This window comes from Cottoperca gobio, chromosome 8, assembly GCF_900634415.1.
Source record: "Cottoperca gobio chromosome 8, fCotGob3.1, whole genome shotgun sequence".
In the NCBI taxonomy this organism is placed as follows: domain Eukaryota; kingdom Metazoa; phylum Chordata; class Actinopteri; order Perciformes; family Bovichtidae; genus Cottoperca; species Cottoperca gobio.
The window spans coordinates 11,311,610-11,326,232 of NC_041362.1; the positions used below are offsets into that span (position 1 = coordinate 11,311,610).

At 39.5% G+C, this 14,623-nt stretch overlaps 1 protein-coding gene across 3 annotated transcripts in view; it reads left to right on the forward strand.

The window, feature by feature from the left end:
* The first annotated feature begins 4,425 nt into the window (after positions 1-4,425).
* Positions 4,426-14,623, forward strand: part of baiap2l1b (BAR/IMD domain containing adaptor protein 2 like 1b) — a 31,011-nt gene continuing 20,813 nt past the window's right edge. The window contains exons 1-4 of one of the 3 annotated variants that reach the window (XM_029436956.1): positions 4,426-4,805; positions 6,884-6,959; positions 7,203-7,289; positions 13,490-13,551. In XM_029436956.1, coding sequence (XP_029292816.1) covers positions 4,755-4,805; positions 6,884-6,959; positions 7,203-7,289; positions 13,490-13,551 — 276 coding nt within the window. In that variant the 5' untranslated portion in view covers positions 4,426-4,754. Of the gene's footprint in view, positions 4,943-5,238; positions 5,424-6,883; positions 6,960-7,202; positions 7,290-13,489; positions 13,552-14,623 lie in introns of those variants that run through there. The other 2 variants (XM_029436957.1, XM_029436958.1) reach the window with 2 other exon arrangements.

Genomic DNA, 14,623 nt, shown 5'->3' on the forward strand with positions numbered 1-14,623 from the left:
TGTGTGTGTGTGTGTGTGTGTGTGTGTGTGTGTGTGTGTGTGTGTGTGTGCTGGTGACTGTTTGCTTCATTCTGTGTTGTGAGATCCAGTCATTTCAGAAGTCCAATAAAATTACTTCCACCTCCAACTCCAACTCTGGAGGTACTTTCCTGATTTATTTCACCCTTTTACAAGGTCAACACAGACCTGGCTCTCAGCCCTGAGAATGATTAGTCATTAAATGTCTTGCTCACCTTTAAAAGAGAACCTTATTGGGCATGAGTGGAAAATAAAATGCCATAGTCTAACGTGTGATTTGCAACTGTTACTTATTCGCTCTTTGAGGGCATGCTGTAAATCAAATTGCCTTTCCTCAATATAATATTGAAAACAAAACCTGAACAGATGACTCAGCGGTTTAGGGAATCAGCAGTTTCCCCTCATAAGAATAAAAAATCAGACCTTTATCCTTATCACTTTATAATAAGAATGAGTTCAGAAATATGCTACTACAACTGAGGGATGACAAAATAGACATTTCGTCTGCAGGCCCCCTCAAAATGAAAGTTTTAAATCACAGTGAAATAGTTTTGACCCTCTTAAATCTATTCATTTAAAAATCTATTTTCATATATAAAGTTTTTCCTCTTACTCAAGTACTTCCAGCCTCCTCCAGGCACCAGCAAATCATCTATTCAAGTTAATAATTTGGTGCAGTACAACCCCAAAAGCTGCTAAAATTCCAGTTTCAATCACGATGACACTGTCAAAGCACAGTGGCTGATGTGTTCTGATGATTTGCACCATGAGTACTGTAGAAGACGGCTCGTGTAATGGATTTTTTGTAGCTGGTGTGTCACTAAAGCTCTGGGATATATGTTATTTTTCCATTAAATGCAGCATGCAACATTCACTAACCGTCTTACTCCTGGTGCAGTTGTATTGAACCACAGATTTGTGTAGCCTGTTGTGCGTGTTTCTTTATCTGGTCAAACAGAACAAAGTTGTGTTGTTTGGCTTAAGGCCTTCGGTTGCCTAAAAAGATAAAGGCTAGATTTATGATCTTGCTTGGTGAAATTAATGAGCTCCAGCGTTGCAGCTCAGTCAGGAAATAATAATGTTTTTGCACTAGTGTTGGTCAAAATGGATGAGTATAATGAGGAGTGTCTTTATCTTCCTTGGTTTTATAACATCCTTGCAGTATTTTTGGAACCGCATGAATGACGTCAATGAAAAAATACATTGTGGAGAATGAAAGTAAACATGTTTGCAGACAATTCTTCAACACAGCTACTGCTGATGAGAGACTTGATGTCAACTGCAAAATCCTGTTCAGGGGCAAGAAGCAAATTCTTGATCGGTCTGCATTGTCTACTGCACCGCTTCTGTGAAGCACTGCTGGGAAAAAATATGGTATGCCTGAAAAGGAGATGGCCTTGCTGGCACAGCTCAAGCAGGCTGTCTTTTCAATGCCTTGCTGCACTTAGATATTCCTTCACAATAGATGGGAGGCTGTCCTTGAGAGAACATGCGCAACAGAGACAATGAACAAGAGGTCACAAAGAACTTCAACAACACTGGCAAAGAGTACAGCACATACTGAACTTCAGCAGATGTTATGTTTAAATATCTTTTAATTGTACCGTGCCAGTGCAATAGTATTGTACCATTTTAAATTGGGTTATTTGAAGGTATAGTAACATACTGTGCATTGCTTTTATTTTGTGCTTCGATATGTTTCTTTTCTATTTCTCTTCTTGGCCCCCATCGGTTGCTAATTACATCAATTCTTCCATAGTAGTTGACAATTTGACAGGCTGTTGATTGGCTGACGGATGAAGTAAAACAGGGCGATGATTGGAGACCGGGATGTTATTTAAGTCTATTTAATAGCAGCACTCACTTCACAGCATGTCAGCGTTGGTTAAAGTAGATACCCAACGTCTGAAAGATTCTCTGTCAGGGCATGACTATTGACAGCTGACTCGCTGAGGCCTTTGGGCTATTGTTTCCAATACAAACAAAATGAATTAGTTCTCTTTGACATAGAGTGAGCTTATAAAGAAACATATTAATACCTCACATCTGTCCTTGAGCATATACAAGTTAGTGAAAGCCTGAAGTTACTTTTCAGCCCTTTTCAACCCAGAAATCTGAGTGACTTGTTATAATTGACCCTTTGTATCGCTTTATTTAGCATTATATTCCTTATTGATTCCTGCCTAGGGGAACATAACTCAGTGGGAGGTTGTCAGGAGGGCCGTGATGCAGGAGATAACAGCAAGAGAGGGAGAAAAATAGAATACCACTCACAAAATGGCTTAGGAGACTAATTACGTTGTATGTGACACCTTATAGCATTTTGAGGGCTGAAAGCAGTGAAATGTATTCAGAGCCTGAGGGCACAATCTCATTTTACATTCCGCTCCTTTTGTGGATCCCCATGACTGCAGGGAGCTTTCCACAGTTTTAACATCAAATGACATTTACAAAGCAAAGGCTCTGCATATTTGCTCTCGCAATTGATACTCGTGATATTTGCCTTTGGTTTGTTGGACATCCAAATATTGCAGAAAGTGTTGAGCCTATATGCAAGATTGAATTTATTGGTATTGATCATGTCAGCTTGTCATAAAAATAAACACTGGAAATTGAAACAAGAATAACATCAAAGCTTAATAGGGATTTATATGTATGCATGTCATGCACATATATGTTGTTTGGTCTCAGAGGTGACGGAACTTCTCTCGGCTTGACAGAAAATCAGCTGACCATGAGGGACATCTAGTGGTAAATCATGAAACTTTCTATATATATATATATATATATATATATATATATATATATATATATATGCCATTTCAAAGAAGGAGCTCCCACTTGTTACTTCTAATGTTAGAAACTGTTTTGCATGATGCTTGTTGAAAAAACAAATGGAAATTAATCCTGTATACAAAGTTGTGTTTTTAATTTGTGCAATTTATCCCTGTAATGTTGTGTGATTTATCTTAGCAATATAATTAAATGTTCTATTGAAGCTGTTGTCTGTAACACTGAAAGCTGACTCAAAATCATGTAAACACAACATTTCATAAATCAGAACACAAAAACAAGTAAGAAATGAATGGATGAAAAGAGCACACCTTAAAAAGAAAAAGAACATTTATTCATATCAGGTACAACAAAATGTTATATCTTATTTTTTTTTACTTTCCCTTAGTCCCCAAAGCACATGTAGGTACGGTACAGTCGAAGCTGTGATGTGTGTTGTCATTGTATTGTGGATTAATTGCCTCCAGGGAGCGCCCGTCTCCAGAATGTAGTCCATTGTCCACTCTTTCTAACTACCTACAGGAAGTGTGAAGCCACACAGAAATATAAAGAACAATACTGGAACAAGGCTTTCAAAATAAAAGCGTAAAAAAAATATATTAAGATTTTGAGACTCAGAAAAGGGACACAAACTCTCCAGAGGAATCATAAGAGGTGACACCAGTTGAAAAACAGACAACCACACATATTAACTAGATAACTAGATGTGTTCCTTTAGTGACAACACACACTGAAAAGCATCAAAGAAAGTCTACAAGTTTAAGCTTTATTGTGAAATTCCATTAGGCAGATCAATTTATTTAGCTGTTACACTTTTGTGCAGATTTTCTCACTATATAAATTATAGCGGTGGAATGCAACGATGTACATTTACTAAAGTACTGCTCTTAAGTTCAAGTCAGTGAGTATTTTCATTGTATGCTACTTAATATTTCTACATTACATTTCAGAGGGAAACTACTGTACTTTTTACTCCACTAGCCCACAATTATTTGACAACTTTAGTTACTAGTTGCTTTTCAGATCAACATTTTACAAACAAAACATGTGAGCAGTGTATACGATATGATGCTGTGTTATAGATTTAACTACCCACAAGTATATAAAGCCTTTAAAATAAATGTTTACTTTTACATTTTGATGATACTGTCCTTTAAAAAAAAGAAAGAAAGAAATTGAATGCAGGGTTTTTACTTATATAGTATAGTTGAGTAGTGTGGTATCACTAGTTTTATTTAAGCTAATGATTTGTGTACTTTTATTTTATTATTATTATTATTATTATTATTATTATTATTATTATTATTATTATTATTAGTTATGTGTGTTTATTTTTAATTGGCTGGGGTGATGGGAAGGGAGAACAAGGTGACACATGTTAGCTACTACTGCTACTATGTAACTGTTATTCACTGTACAGTTCGATGGGATTTGTAAACTAAAAACCAACAAATACATCGTTTAAATAATCAATTAAAAAAAGGTTGAGACATATTTTGTTCAATGAAAGTAAGAACAAACAAAAGATTTAATTTGAAAGTATAGCCAACCGGAAAAGTGGTTTATTCTTTTATTCCGGTTGGCTTGACACTTGTCCACCTTTTCCTACCTCTGTACCTCCACAGGCCTCCTCCCTCCTCTGAACTAACCACCTACAACAAGTTTGACAGCTCAGCTTTTGTATGTGCTCACACGCAGCAGAGCAGCAGCAGCAGCAACAGGCAGCCTCCCCACTGGACTTTCCTCTTTCTCTCAGTTTTTTTTATCTTTTTTTGTTTGTTGCTATGTGTTCGTGTTTCGTCTCCTGCTGGCTATGAGGAATTTCATGTGTCCGTAGCTTTGGTCACTTTTCCCTGTTGGTTTTTTTTGGGAGTGTTGGCGTCGGTGTAGTTTTGAATTATAATATTTTTTTTCTTTATCGGGCATCGCGAGAGGATTTAAACATGTCGAGAAACGCGGAGGAGGTGAACAAGCTAACTGAAAGTACATACAAGGTGGGTACTGGTGTGAAAAACAACAGGTGCGACCACGACACGAGAGAGAAATACCTCCATACATCCCATGTGTCCACTACTGAAACAGCTTCAGCCGCTGCGCTTCAACTTTCCGGTGACGTTTACCAGCTAAACGGGTAACAGGTGTTTTTAATTAGCCAAGCTAGTTGAATATTAAAGTGTTCACTAATGCTACAGGCAAAGATGGAGTGAAGGAATCAGTTAACCTTCTTTTTGCTCATAATATAGCCGAATGAAGGCTATATTATGATATAGTATGTGTTATAAATAAGTGTCAATGCACTAAACAAGATATTCTTTTAAAATGTAAGCCCTTTTAAGGACCCCTGGTCTGAGTTATTGGTCTAAACCCTTCTTCATGTCCATCGGTAGAGACAGACAGTGTTGAATACTAATGAACATATTAGAGTGCTGAGGTTTTAACTTACTATTAGTGAGTTTGGATCACCGGGTTTGAAGAAAATAGCCGCGCCCTAGGAGTGCCATTTCCTCCTTAAAGTGCTGCTTCGGTTGATGAGCATCACTTAAAGTGCTCTTTCGTGTGCTCTGGCATCTGTGCCACCCAGTCATTCACTGGAGTTAATTTTCTAAATAGAAGTAGGTACTTTGAAAGTGAATTGCTGTTACTTGTTGTGCACTGTTGGAAAGTGGAAGAAGTGTCCTTCAAACTCATTTTAATAAATGGCCAGTTGCTTTATAAGAAGTAGTCTATTGTTTGCAAAGTGATTGGGGTTAAAGTATATTAAAAAAAAAAAAAAAGCCACCACAAGTTTTAATTTATCAAACTGTGTGGCGAGGTCTGCCTACTCCTCAGGTAGCAAAGTGAAGGTGATACAAAGAGACTTAATTCTTTATCTCACAAGCATTTATCCTCCTTGAATAGCTTTTATCTGCTGGCCTCCTCTCGGGACAGCCCCCGCAGCTCCTTGGTGTGACGAAATGCAGGAAAAAGACTCCAGGTTTAATAATTTAGCTGGCTGTGTGTGTCGTGTGGTAAGATTATACAGCGAGCTCCTCGGCAGCCATCACCTCTGGCTCCCTGCTATGATCAACACTTGTTTCAGTTTTCTTGGTTGCCCCAAGATTTTATGTGCACATATTTCATGAATTTTGAAATGAGGCGTCATTTCTCATGTGTACTGTCAGCGTCTGCAGTCTATGTGTCACTTATTGACCACGCTCTGAATCAGAGCAGGGTGAGCACTGCTTGGCTCTTGACACATTGTTTGCTGTCTTAAGGTGGCTTACCAAAGTTTAATCATTTCCTGCATTCTGGTTCTGGGAGTGAACCTTAGCTAAGACCTTATCCTGATATGACATAGAGAAAGAATAGCTCGATAATTACAGATCTAAGTGCTGACTCTAAAACAAGATTACAGATGACAGTTCCAACTCAAGAAGCATCGATCAAGGCTGGTTCGTTCACTTTGTAAAAACCCAAGATGGCAATCTTTGTTTCATCTAATGTCTTTATTGTTTAAGTGGTTTCTCTCCCTCTCATACTTTTATTTCTCCTCATTCTTTTGTTTTGTTTTCATTTGTCAGTCACTGTGTCATTGTTACCTCCGCCAAGGACTACTGGCCCGTCTATCAGAGTTTAGCATAGGCCGAGTAAGAACCCATTACATTCGGTGGAGGTGTTCTCCGAGTGCACTTTTAGTTTCCCCAACACCTTTTTTGTCTTCTATGACAAGACTGCTTGCATGGCATGCGAGTGGATTTTTGGTGAGAGTTTATTATATAAAGGTCATGAATGAATAGTCATTAGGGTTGAACTCAACTCTGTTTCATTCTCCCACACATCCGATGTCCCATAGTTCAGACTGCAGGCAAGTCCACTTTGTTTCTAACATCAGATCTTTTAGACAGACTGGACTGTTATTTGCAAGTGACCAGATGGAATTTGTGTGTCCAGGCATTACCAACCTATCGGCATGAGTTGCTGTGGTAACGACGTCAGGTGGACAGTCACCCATCTGTTGAGTCAGTAGTGTTTCAGCAAAATAACAATTAAAACCTCTGAATAACTGTCTCTCCTTCTTTCTCCACCCACCCAGAGTGTGATGGACCAGTTCAACCCGGGACTGAGGAATCTGGTCACCCTGGGAAAGAACTATGAGAAATCTGTGGCAGGTGAGCATTTTTTAATGCATTCATAAAAATGAACAGAAGCTTAGAGTTTATTAAAACAGATGACTGTGAGAGTAAGCCTTTTTTTTTTTGAGTCCAGGTATACCGGGCCAAGTTTTTATACCTTTTTTTTTTTTTTTAATAGAGAATATTGTTGTTAAATGATCTTCAACATGCATTAGGGAGCCGATATTTTCTACCAAACTATTCAGACAAACATTAATGATCATTTTATCAATTTTCCAGCAATGATCCTGTCGGGAAAGTTGTATTTTGATGCAATGTCTAAGATTGGGGAGAATGCTGCAGTGTCTCCTGTCTCCAGAGAATTAGGTAAGTTTCCATATTGCCCTGTCCTCTGGCTCTATACTGCTACAACTGGGGGGGAGATCAGACTGTGGAGATGGTGCCTGCTTTCTCACTCGGGTCTCGGAAGCATTTATCATTCATTTCCAGGGGTGTATTTACAGCATAGACTTATACACTATGTCCATTAATGGAGCGCATTTTCAACAGTTTCTCATTCTACCCTTTATGTAAAGATGTTTACATTTGTAATTGGAGTGCTTTTTTGGTAGTGCCTCACAATCAATAGACATAAAAGAATGACAAAATCAATTAGGTAAACAGTAACACATGCAAGACAGAGCAAGGTGACATACATTTTCAGCTGCTGAATTCTCGTCAAATGATTTTCCCTTTTTTTGTTGTACCTTTTCATTATCATTAAGATGCACGAGCCATAAAGCACTGTGGCTTGAACACAGCAGCAGTTATTCTTTGATTAATGACAGCATGATGCTTGTGATGTGCGTGTGGTAAGCTTAGAAACGCACTGTGGCGTAGAGGCTTTGTTTGGTTCTCTAACCAACTCCCCAGGCTTCAGTTCCCAGAAGCTCATTTGTAATCCAAAGATGTCTGGTGCCCCTAACTCATTGTCACTAGTGGCACACTTTGATATAACCACTGTGTGTCTCTCAGATCCCCTGCTGACTAGCAGCAAAACTGCTAATTAAATTCAGCAGCAAAATGGAAAGTGTCACCTGGTGTTGTTTTGATGTCAGTATCCCGGCACACTTAAAGTGATACTCCGCCCCAAAAATGAAACATTCAGCCTTGAAGGATAACGGTTTGTCATTTGCTCCTTAATGAAGAGCTGTGGCTTGCCAGATTGAATTCATGTTAGCTGCAATGAATTCTAATGGTGATATGTTTTTATTGTGAAAAATAGTGTGATTTATAAATCAACGTCTCAGCTTTCTACCCCTCCATCTGTTCAGCATGTTGGAAACAGTCATTGTTTTTGTTGCAAAGACTTGAGTGTTTGCTGAATACGAGAGTATGAACAACCGAGAGGTGAATTATGCTGCAGGAGTGGTTTGAGAAGTTTCAATGGATTTGTGGTACTTTCAACCAGTCAACGTCGTCTCACTCTGCAGCTGGTTCTTATGGTTGTCATGTTATTTTATGATTGTTTTATGTTGCACAATATATCCTGCAAAACCAATTGCCCAAAACATTGTGTGTACAGATAGTGGAAGGGACTGTGTTTGTGTCTACTGTGTTTCAAGATAGTCTGTGATCGTCCCACTTTGTAGGCTGACATATTTTCTTCTAGACGTAAACATAATGACACGGCAGAAACACTTTGGTTTGTCCTCTGCAGGTTATACAATATACTCGGTGTACAGGTGATGCACTTTTGCTTTCAGTCTCTGAAAAACAAACCGGCATGTCATGACACGTGCCATCTACGTTATATGTGAAAAAGGCTGCCCAAGTTGCTTAAAGAAAGTACATCTTTATTTAATGTTTTCTACGGTAAGAGGACATTGTTTAGAGCAGTTTAAAGTTAATCAAGTACTTCCTGTAGTAGGAAGCACAGAGGAAATTAACTCAGTAATTTAAAAAAGTCCAATGTTTTGACTCAATTACCACAATTGTTTAATATTCAAAACAAATAAACTGTAAAGTCCAGTGTTTTTGAAAATAATCAATCCTAGGAATGACGTAGACACACAATTAGCATTACAAACCAGTTGTTATGTCATTAGTGATGACGTCACACTCACAGCTGACCTGTGGATACACTCCAGCACACACTAATCCCTGTATGAGGGAGACAGACATTCGGGTCTCATGACAGATCAGTTTGGTCTGAGTCATTATGGGGGATTATTTAGAGCAGGGCGTGATTACATGCAAATATTCATCTCATCTAATGAAGCGGGCCTGTAATGCATTGTAACTGGATTCTGTACTTCACATAAAATATAACCAGGCAGGATGTGCCCGTGCCACTACATATGGATTTCAAGACAACAATATGAATTATAATGCCAAATTTCCAGATGGGTGTTTCACAAAGAATTAAAAAGTCTCCACATCCTGTTCCTGAGTTTGCTCGTGGACGTAGTGAATCTGCCCCGTCAGAAACCTGAGCTTCAGTGACGCGAAGCCAACCAGAAACCAGATACTCTTGAGAGGCATTGGAGGACCGGTGCACCTCGCCCTCCTACCTTCTTCCTTTAATTCCTTTAGTCTCCCTCCTCCTCCTCTTCCTCTGCCAGAGTTCAAATATCAACAGCTCTTTCATTCAAGCACTCAGGCATCTGACTTGTTTCAAACCAGGAGCAAATATTCAGATTTGAAGCACCAGGATGTTTAACTCTTGCTATATTTACTCTTTTAACTTCTAACTATATTTGAGGTGAAACTAAGTGTTACTGATGCTGGCACCGATATATGCTGTTGGCTTCCTCAGAGAATTTTGACAAGGACCCTACAATTGTTGCCAAATTATTTTCAAGATTATTTAACAGCCTGTGAAACACCATGACTGTGCAGCATTTAGTTATCCGCAGGAAATTGAATCCCATCCAATCTTGTCCTTTTTTCAGCAGCAAGGGCTTTGCAGACACTTCATAGACACCCACACACACACATGGACAGACATACACACACACACACACGCACGCACGCACGCACACACACGCACACACCGTCCTTTGATGGTCCTGGTCTGCTTAAATGGCATCAGGCCCACTTTACATAATCCAAGCATGTTTGCATGATGTGTCAGGTGGCTCTCTCCCATGTCAGGATTATTTTGCCGACAGTGGAAAAACTGTTGGTTGCTTTGAATGCTACCAGCAAAATATTGTTTATAAAATTAGCGACTCTTTCTTCTCTTTTTCTGTGTTTTGCACAGTTCTGTTAATTTTACTCTCAGAATTTGTATTCTTATTTACTTTACTTATTTGTATTTATAATAAAAAGGGTGAGCCTCTGCCTTGTTTTACAAACACACAGACGGAGGAGTGTGACCCTTCCAAGTGTACATAATAGAATAATAAGAAAAGAAAGACAAACAACATATTTTTGTCTCACTTTCTATCCTACATAATGACGTGTCATAACATGTTTCCCTGCATGATTTACACCTTCGCCAGAGGCAAAATAGAACTGATTTAAATCCCTAAGTGGTGTTCAAACGGCACATACTGACACCGTGACATGAACTACAGTGCATTAGGGACAAGTGCACATTTACTGTAGGTGTTCTGCTGTCTACACAACTCCACTGTGTAGAAACGGAGAAACCAAAATAGTGACAGTTTGGTTTCTGATGATCTTCTTGCAACATAAACTTAGTTGTACTTTCACATCTGAGTACCTAAGGGCTCATCCACTCATAACATCCGAGCGTAAAGTTATACTTAAAATATGTAATTCTTCCCCTTAAGTTTGCTGAATTGTCAGTTGCTACCTTTTGTGTTTTTAGTAACAGCTGTCACTCCTGTAATGGTGAATGTAAAACTCACAAAGCACAGTGTGTGCAGCCGGGACTCCAGACCCATTTACAGCCTGTGTAAACAGCTCTGTAGGCCGCCCGTCTGTACTGTGTGGGTTTATCTCGGCTTGGTTTTGTGAGCTAATGGCGGTGGATTGCTTCTGGTGTAACCCACATCATGAAACACTTTTGCCCTCGCACCTTGTTCGATGGAGCAACACCTGTTGCTTGGCAACGTTTTGTACAGACCGTGACAACAATAAACAAATGAGTGTGAACGGCTGGAGAAAAGACATTGATCCCTGTTACGGTAAGGCGTTTGTATGGGTGACGATGACTCATTTTCATTGATTTCATCATTCAGATATCGTGATAAGTTGATGACTCTCAACTTTTGTGTCGTACATACAAACCAGTCTGTCCGGTATTTGACTGCATACCACACCTGCTGACGTCTTTGAGATTTGGTTGTTCTTATTGTAAGATAAGGTAACTTGGAGGTCAGATGTGTCAGATGTGTCAGACATTACATCTTAGTGCCAGGTTTGCTTTTAACCCAGCGTCCTTCTGGTTAATGTGGGGGACTTTTCTTCTTCTTTGCTGTGCCTCTATCTCCATGTCTCACTTTCTCCTTTTCTGTCGCAGGTATTTCTGTCTCTTGCCATATCCAGCACTCGTGACTTAACTTTTTACCTCTTATCTTTAATACTTACTGTACCTTTTCCTGCCTCGCTATACCTCACACACTTTCTCCCCCCTCCTTCCTTGTCACACCCACTGCCCCTCCCAGCCCCTTTACTCCTGCTCTGTCAAAGGGCAGATTCACGGGGATGATCTGTTGGCCTTTATGTGCCGAGCTGTTTGAACTGCGCTGAGTGAAAGAGCCAGTCTCGCCATGAGGCAAGGCGGAGCAGTCAAGGTGTGGAAATACAGAGCGGGGAAGGGCAGTGTTTACATGCTAATGAATTTACAGGACATAGTGATACATCAAACTGGCAGCTTATTGAACGTCTGTCAGGGATTTGCATTGTAAACTTACATCTTGAGAAAAGGAAACTGGATTTTCCCCCCACCGGAGGAAATACCTGTGATGCAACTACATCTTTATTTTGTCATATTGACCGGTTGATTAATTGAATTTGAACAGAAAGGATTACTGCCGAGGCACAAGGACAGCTGTTCCGTTTTATGAATGTTTAGAAAACTTTTCTGAGATGGCTCCTCTTTACATGTGTTGCAATACTGGTCTACAGAATCCACAGACATGGAAATATTGAATGACTAAAGTGTTGTGTAGTCACAGAGGCAATGCCTCCCAGGTCTTCTCTTTGTTACAGACAAATGAGCTGTTTTCGTGCTGTGAGGCAGAAGCCAGTATCTATACAGTGGAATGTTTTTCTTTAACAAATGTCTCAAGGTTACATCACTATCAACACCCCTGTGTACAGTACAGCTCTACTTGTTGGCTACTGAAAAATGTTTTTTGTTGTGACATTTTTTCACTGTGCATGGAAAAAGATTCCTATGGGGGAAAAGCTCAGTGCGGGAAAATGTCATAACATCCGGTATCAAGTTTCCATTCTGACTATTTGCATCCTGCTTTTTCTATCCAAGATAACGCATGATCCCATGTTAGACAGATCTAGTCTTTGCTATGCTGCACACATGGAAGAGATACCCAACATACTCTTTCTATAATTTGAACTATAGCTGGATCAGCAGAGGACTTAATATTCACTGTTTTATAATATTTAAAACTGCTTTACTTTATATGGAACAGAATAAAGTAAAGTCAAAGTTCAGCAGCTGTAGTTTTGCTATTTCTCGTTTGCTTCTTGCAATAAAGTGAAATTCCATCTGTGCGAAGACAAGTTAGCAGAATCGTTGGCAAACACATTCTTGCAAACACACACATTGTTCCTTCATGTCTAGAAAACTTCTGAGGGGTGTTAAAAATTGTGTTTTATCAAGAGACCTCCCTGGCCACACACACACACACACACACACACACACAGGCCTTTTCAACTCTATCCAAGCTGCAGAAAATATGTTATAATCAGGCACCATCTGCCTCAGAGTAGAGTTAAACAGGTTTACTGTTTGCTATTATTTATTAGACTAGTATAATAGACTTATAAAGGTGTTTGCCAAATATAATTGAGAGTTTGTTTTTGTATTTTGTTTGTTGCATATTTGTTTTTAGGAGAAACACTTTCTATAATTGGGAGTTCAGTTGAGATTTTGACTGTTTGTGATCACTGACGGTGTGTACTGTAGCGGGGAGGTCAATAAGAAATTTAATTACAATTTTCCACATAATGATTGTTCTCCATAATCCTAATTTGATTGCCTTAGTGGGCAACATGCAATGACAGAAGGTTATGATTTGTGGCTGCCTGCCATCTGAGCTCTTTTTGATTCGCAGAGCAGAGGTTGTTCCAGTTTTTCTGGTCCAGGCACATGTGTTTATTTTCCTTTCATCTCAGCGAAGGAAACATAATCTGTAGCCGCTTACATTTGATGTTTTTTTGCGTTTGCACCTGACGTGCAGCTCAGCGACGCTTTCATTCATATATATTACATGTAGTGTATACATTGTGCTCATTGTCTACTGTTGTCAGTGCGGCACAATACCTTAAGATAACAACATTGTTTCTGTTCAGAAAAGCCAAACAATTAGATCTATGTATCGATAACCTGTTCATTCATCTTTCTTCTGCTCTTCTTCTCTGTGTGGCAGGTGTAGTGCTGATGGACATCTCAGAGGTCCACAGGAAGGTTCATCTTGAGCTGGAAGAAAATGTGAGTGGTATATATGTTTTTTGCCCTTTGTAATTTATCCCTAATTGCATCGCTTCACACATATGTACTTTGTCAGACTCTCTCTGAACCTGTTGCTTGGTATATTTCTACACGACAGCAAGCAGAGCCAGTAAGCACCATTTAGTATTATAACACAGTCAGTCAGTAGCTTTCTCTGTCCTCCGCCCACCTTTTGATAAATAGATAGATACTGCCTCCCCTCCTCCATCAACTACAGTGGCGAATACAAAGTGGGTGAATGAGGAAGGGAAACCACAGGTTTGGATTGTAGAAGCACCTGTTGGTTTTATTTCCATAGTGAGAACAGGGAGCAGGCCTGAACATGCCCCGGGAAAACACCAGCTGGACCTGTTACAATTTGGTGCATTAAGTACAGCCTAATTTAGCTTGTTAGCATGCTAACAATAGAGTAGAGCTGCAAAGAATGATTATTTTAATATTGTATTATTATTTAATTTGAATAATAATAGACTATTGTCAGGTTAAAAACACAAAGGGATTCAGTTTGTGATGATATGAGGTGGGGAAAAAAGCTGCAAAATGTTACATTGCTGGAACAAATGTTTGACATTTTCCTTGGATACATTTCTTAAAGAACTTTAACTGATTACTTCATGTTGTTGACTTATTTTCTGTCCACTAATAGTGAAATAGTTTCAGCTTTATACCACAATAATAATTAAAATGTTGCACTCGCTTTGTGCTCGAGAGAATAAATATCGGCAGAGTTTCAAAATAACCGGTTAAAGCTGAACTTGGGGGCAGAAGAGTTGCGAGGCACTGTGAGACATTGTTGCATCAGTGAGTGGCCTGACTTGTTAATGGACTCCAGTTGGTGAGTCACAGCATCAATTCAGGTCAGAGAAATCAATGCAAGAATACTTTTCACAGACTTCGATGAGGGTGTGTGTTTGTGTGCAACAGGGTTTCCGTGGTTATCTGTGCGAGTTCAGTTAGAGGGGGTCTTCATATTCATTGGTCCGGCCCCGTGTGGGCGCAGACGCTGCATCACAACAAGGCTGTGGTCGGGGTGGGCGATGTGCACAAAATA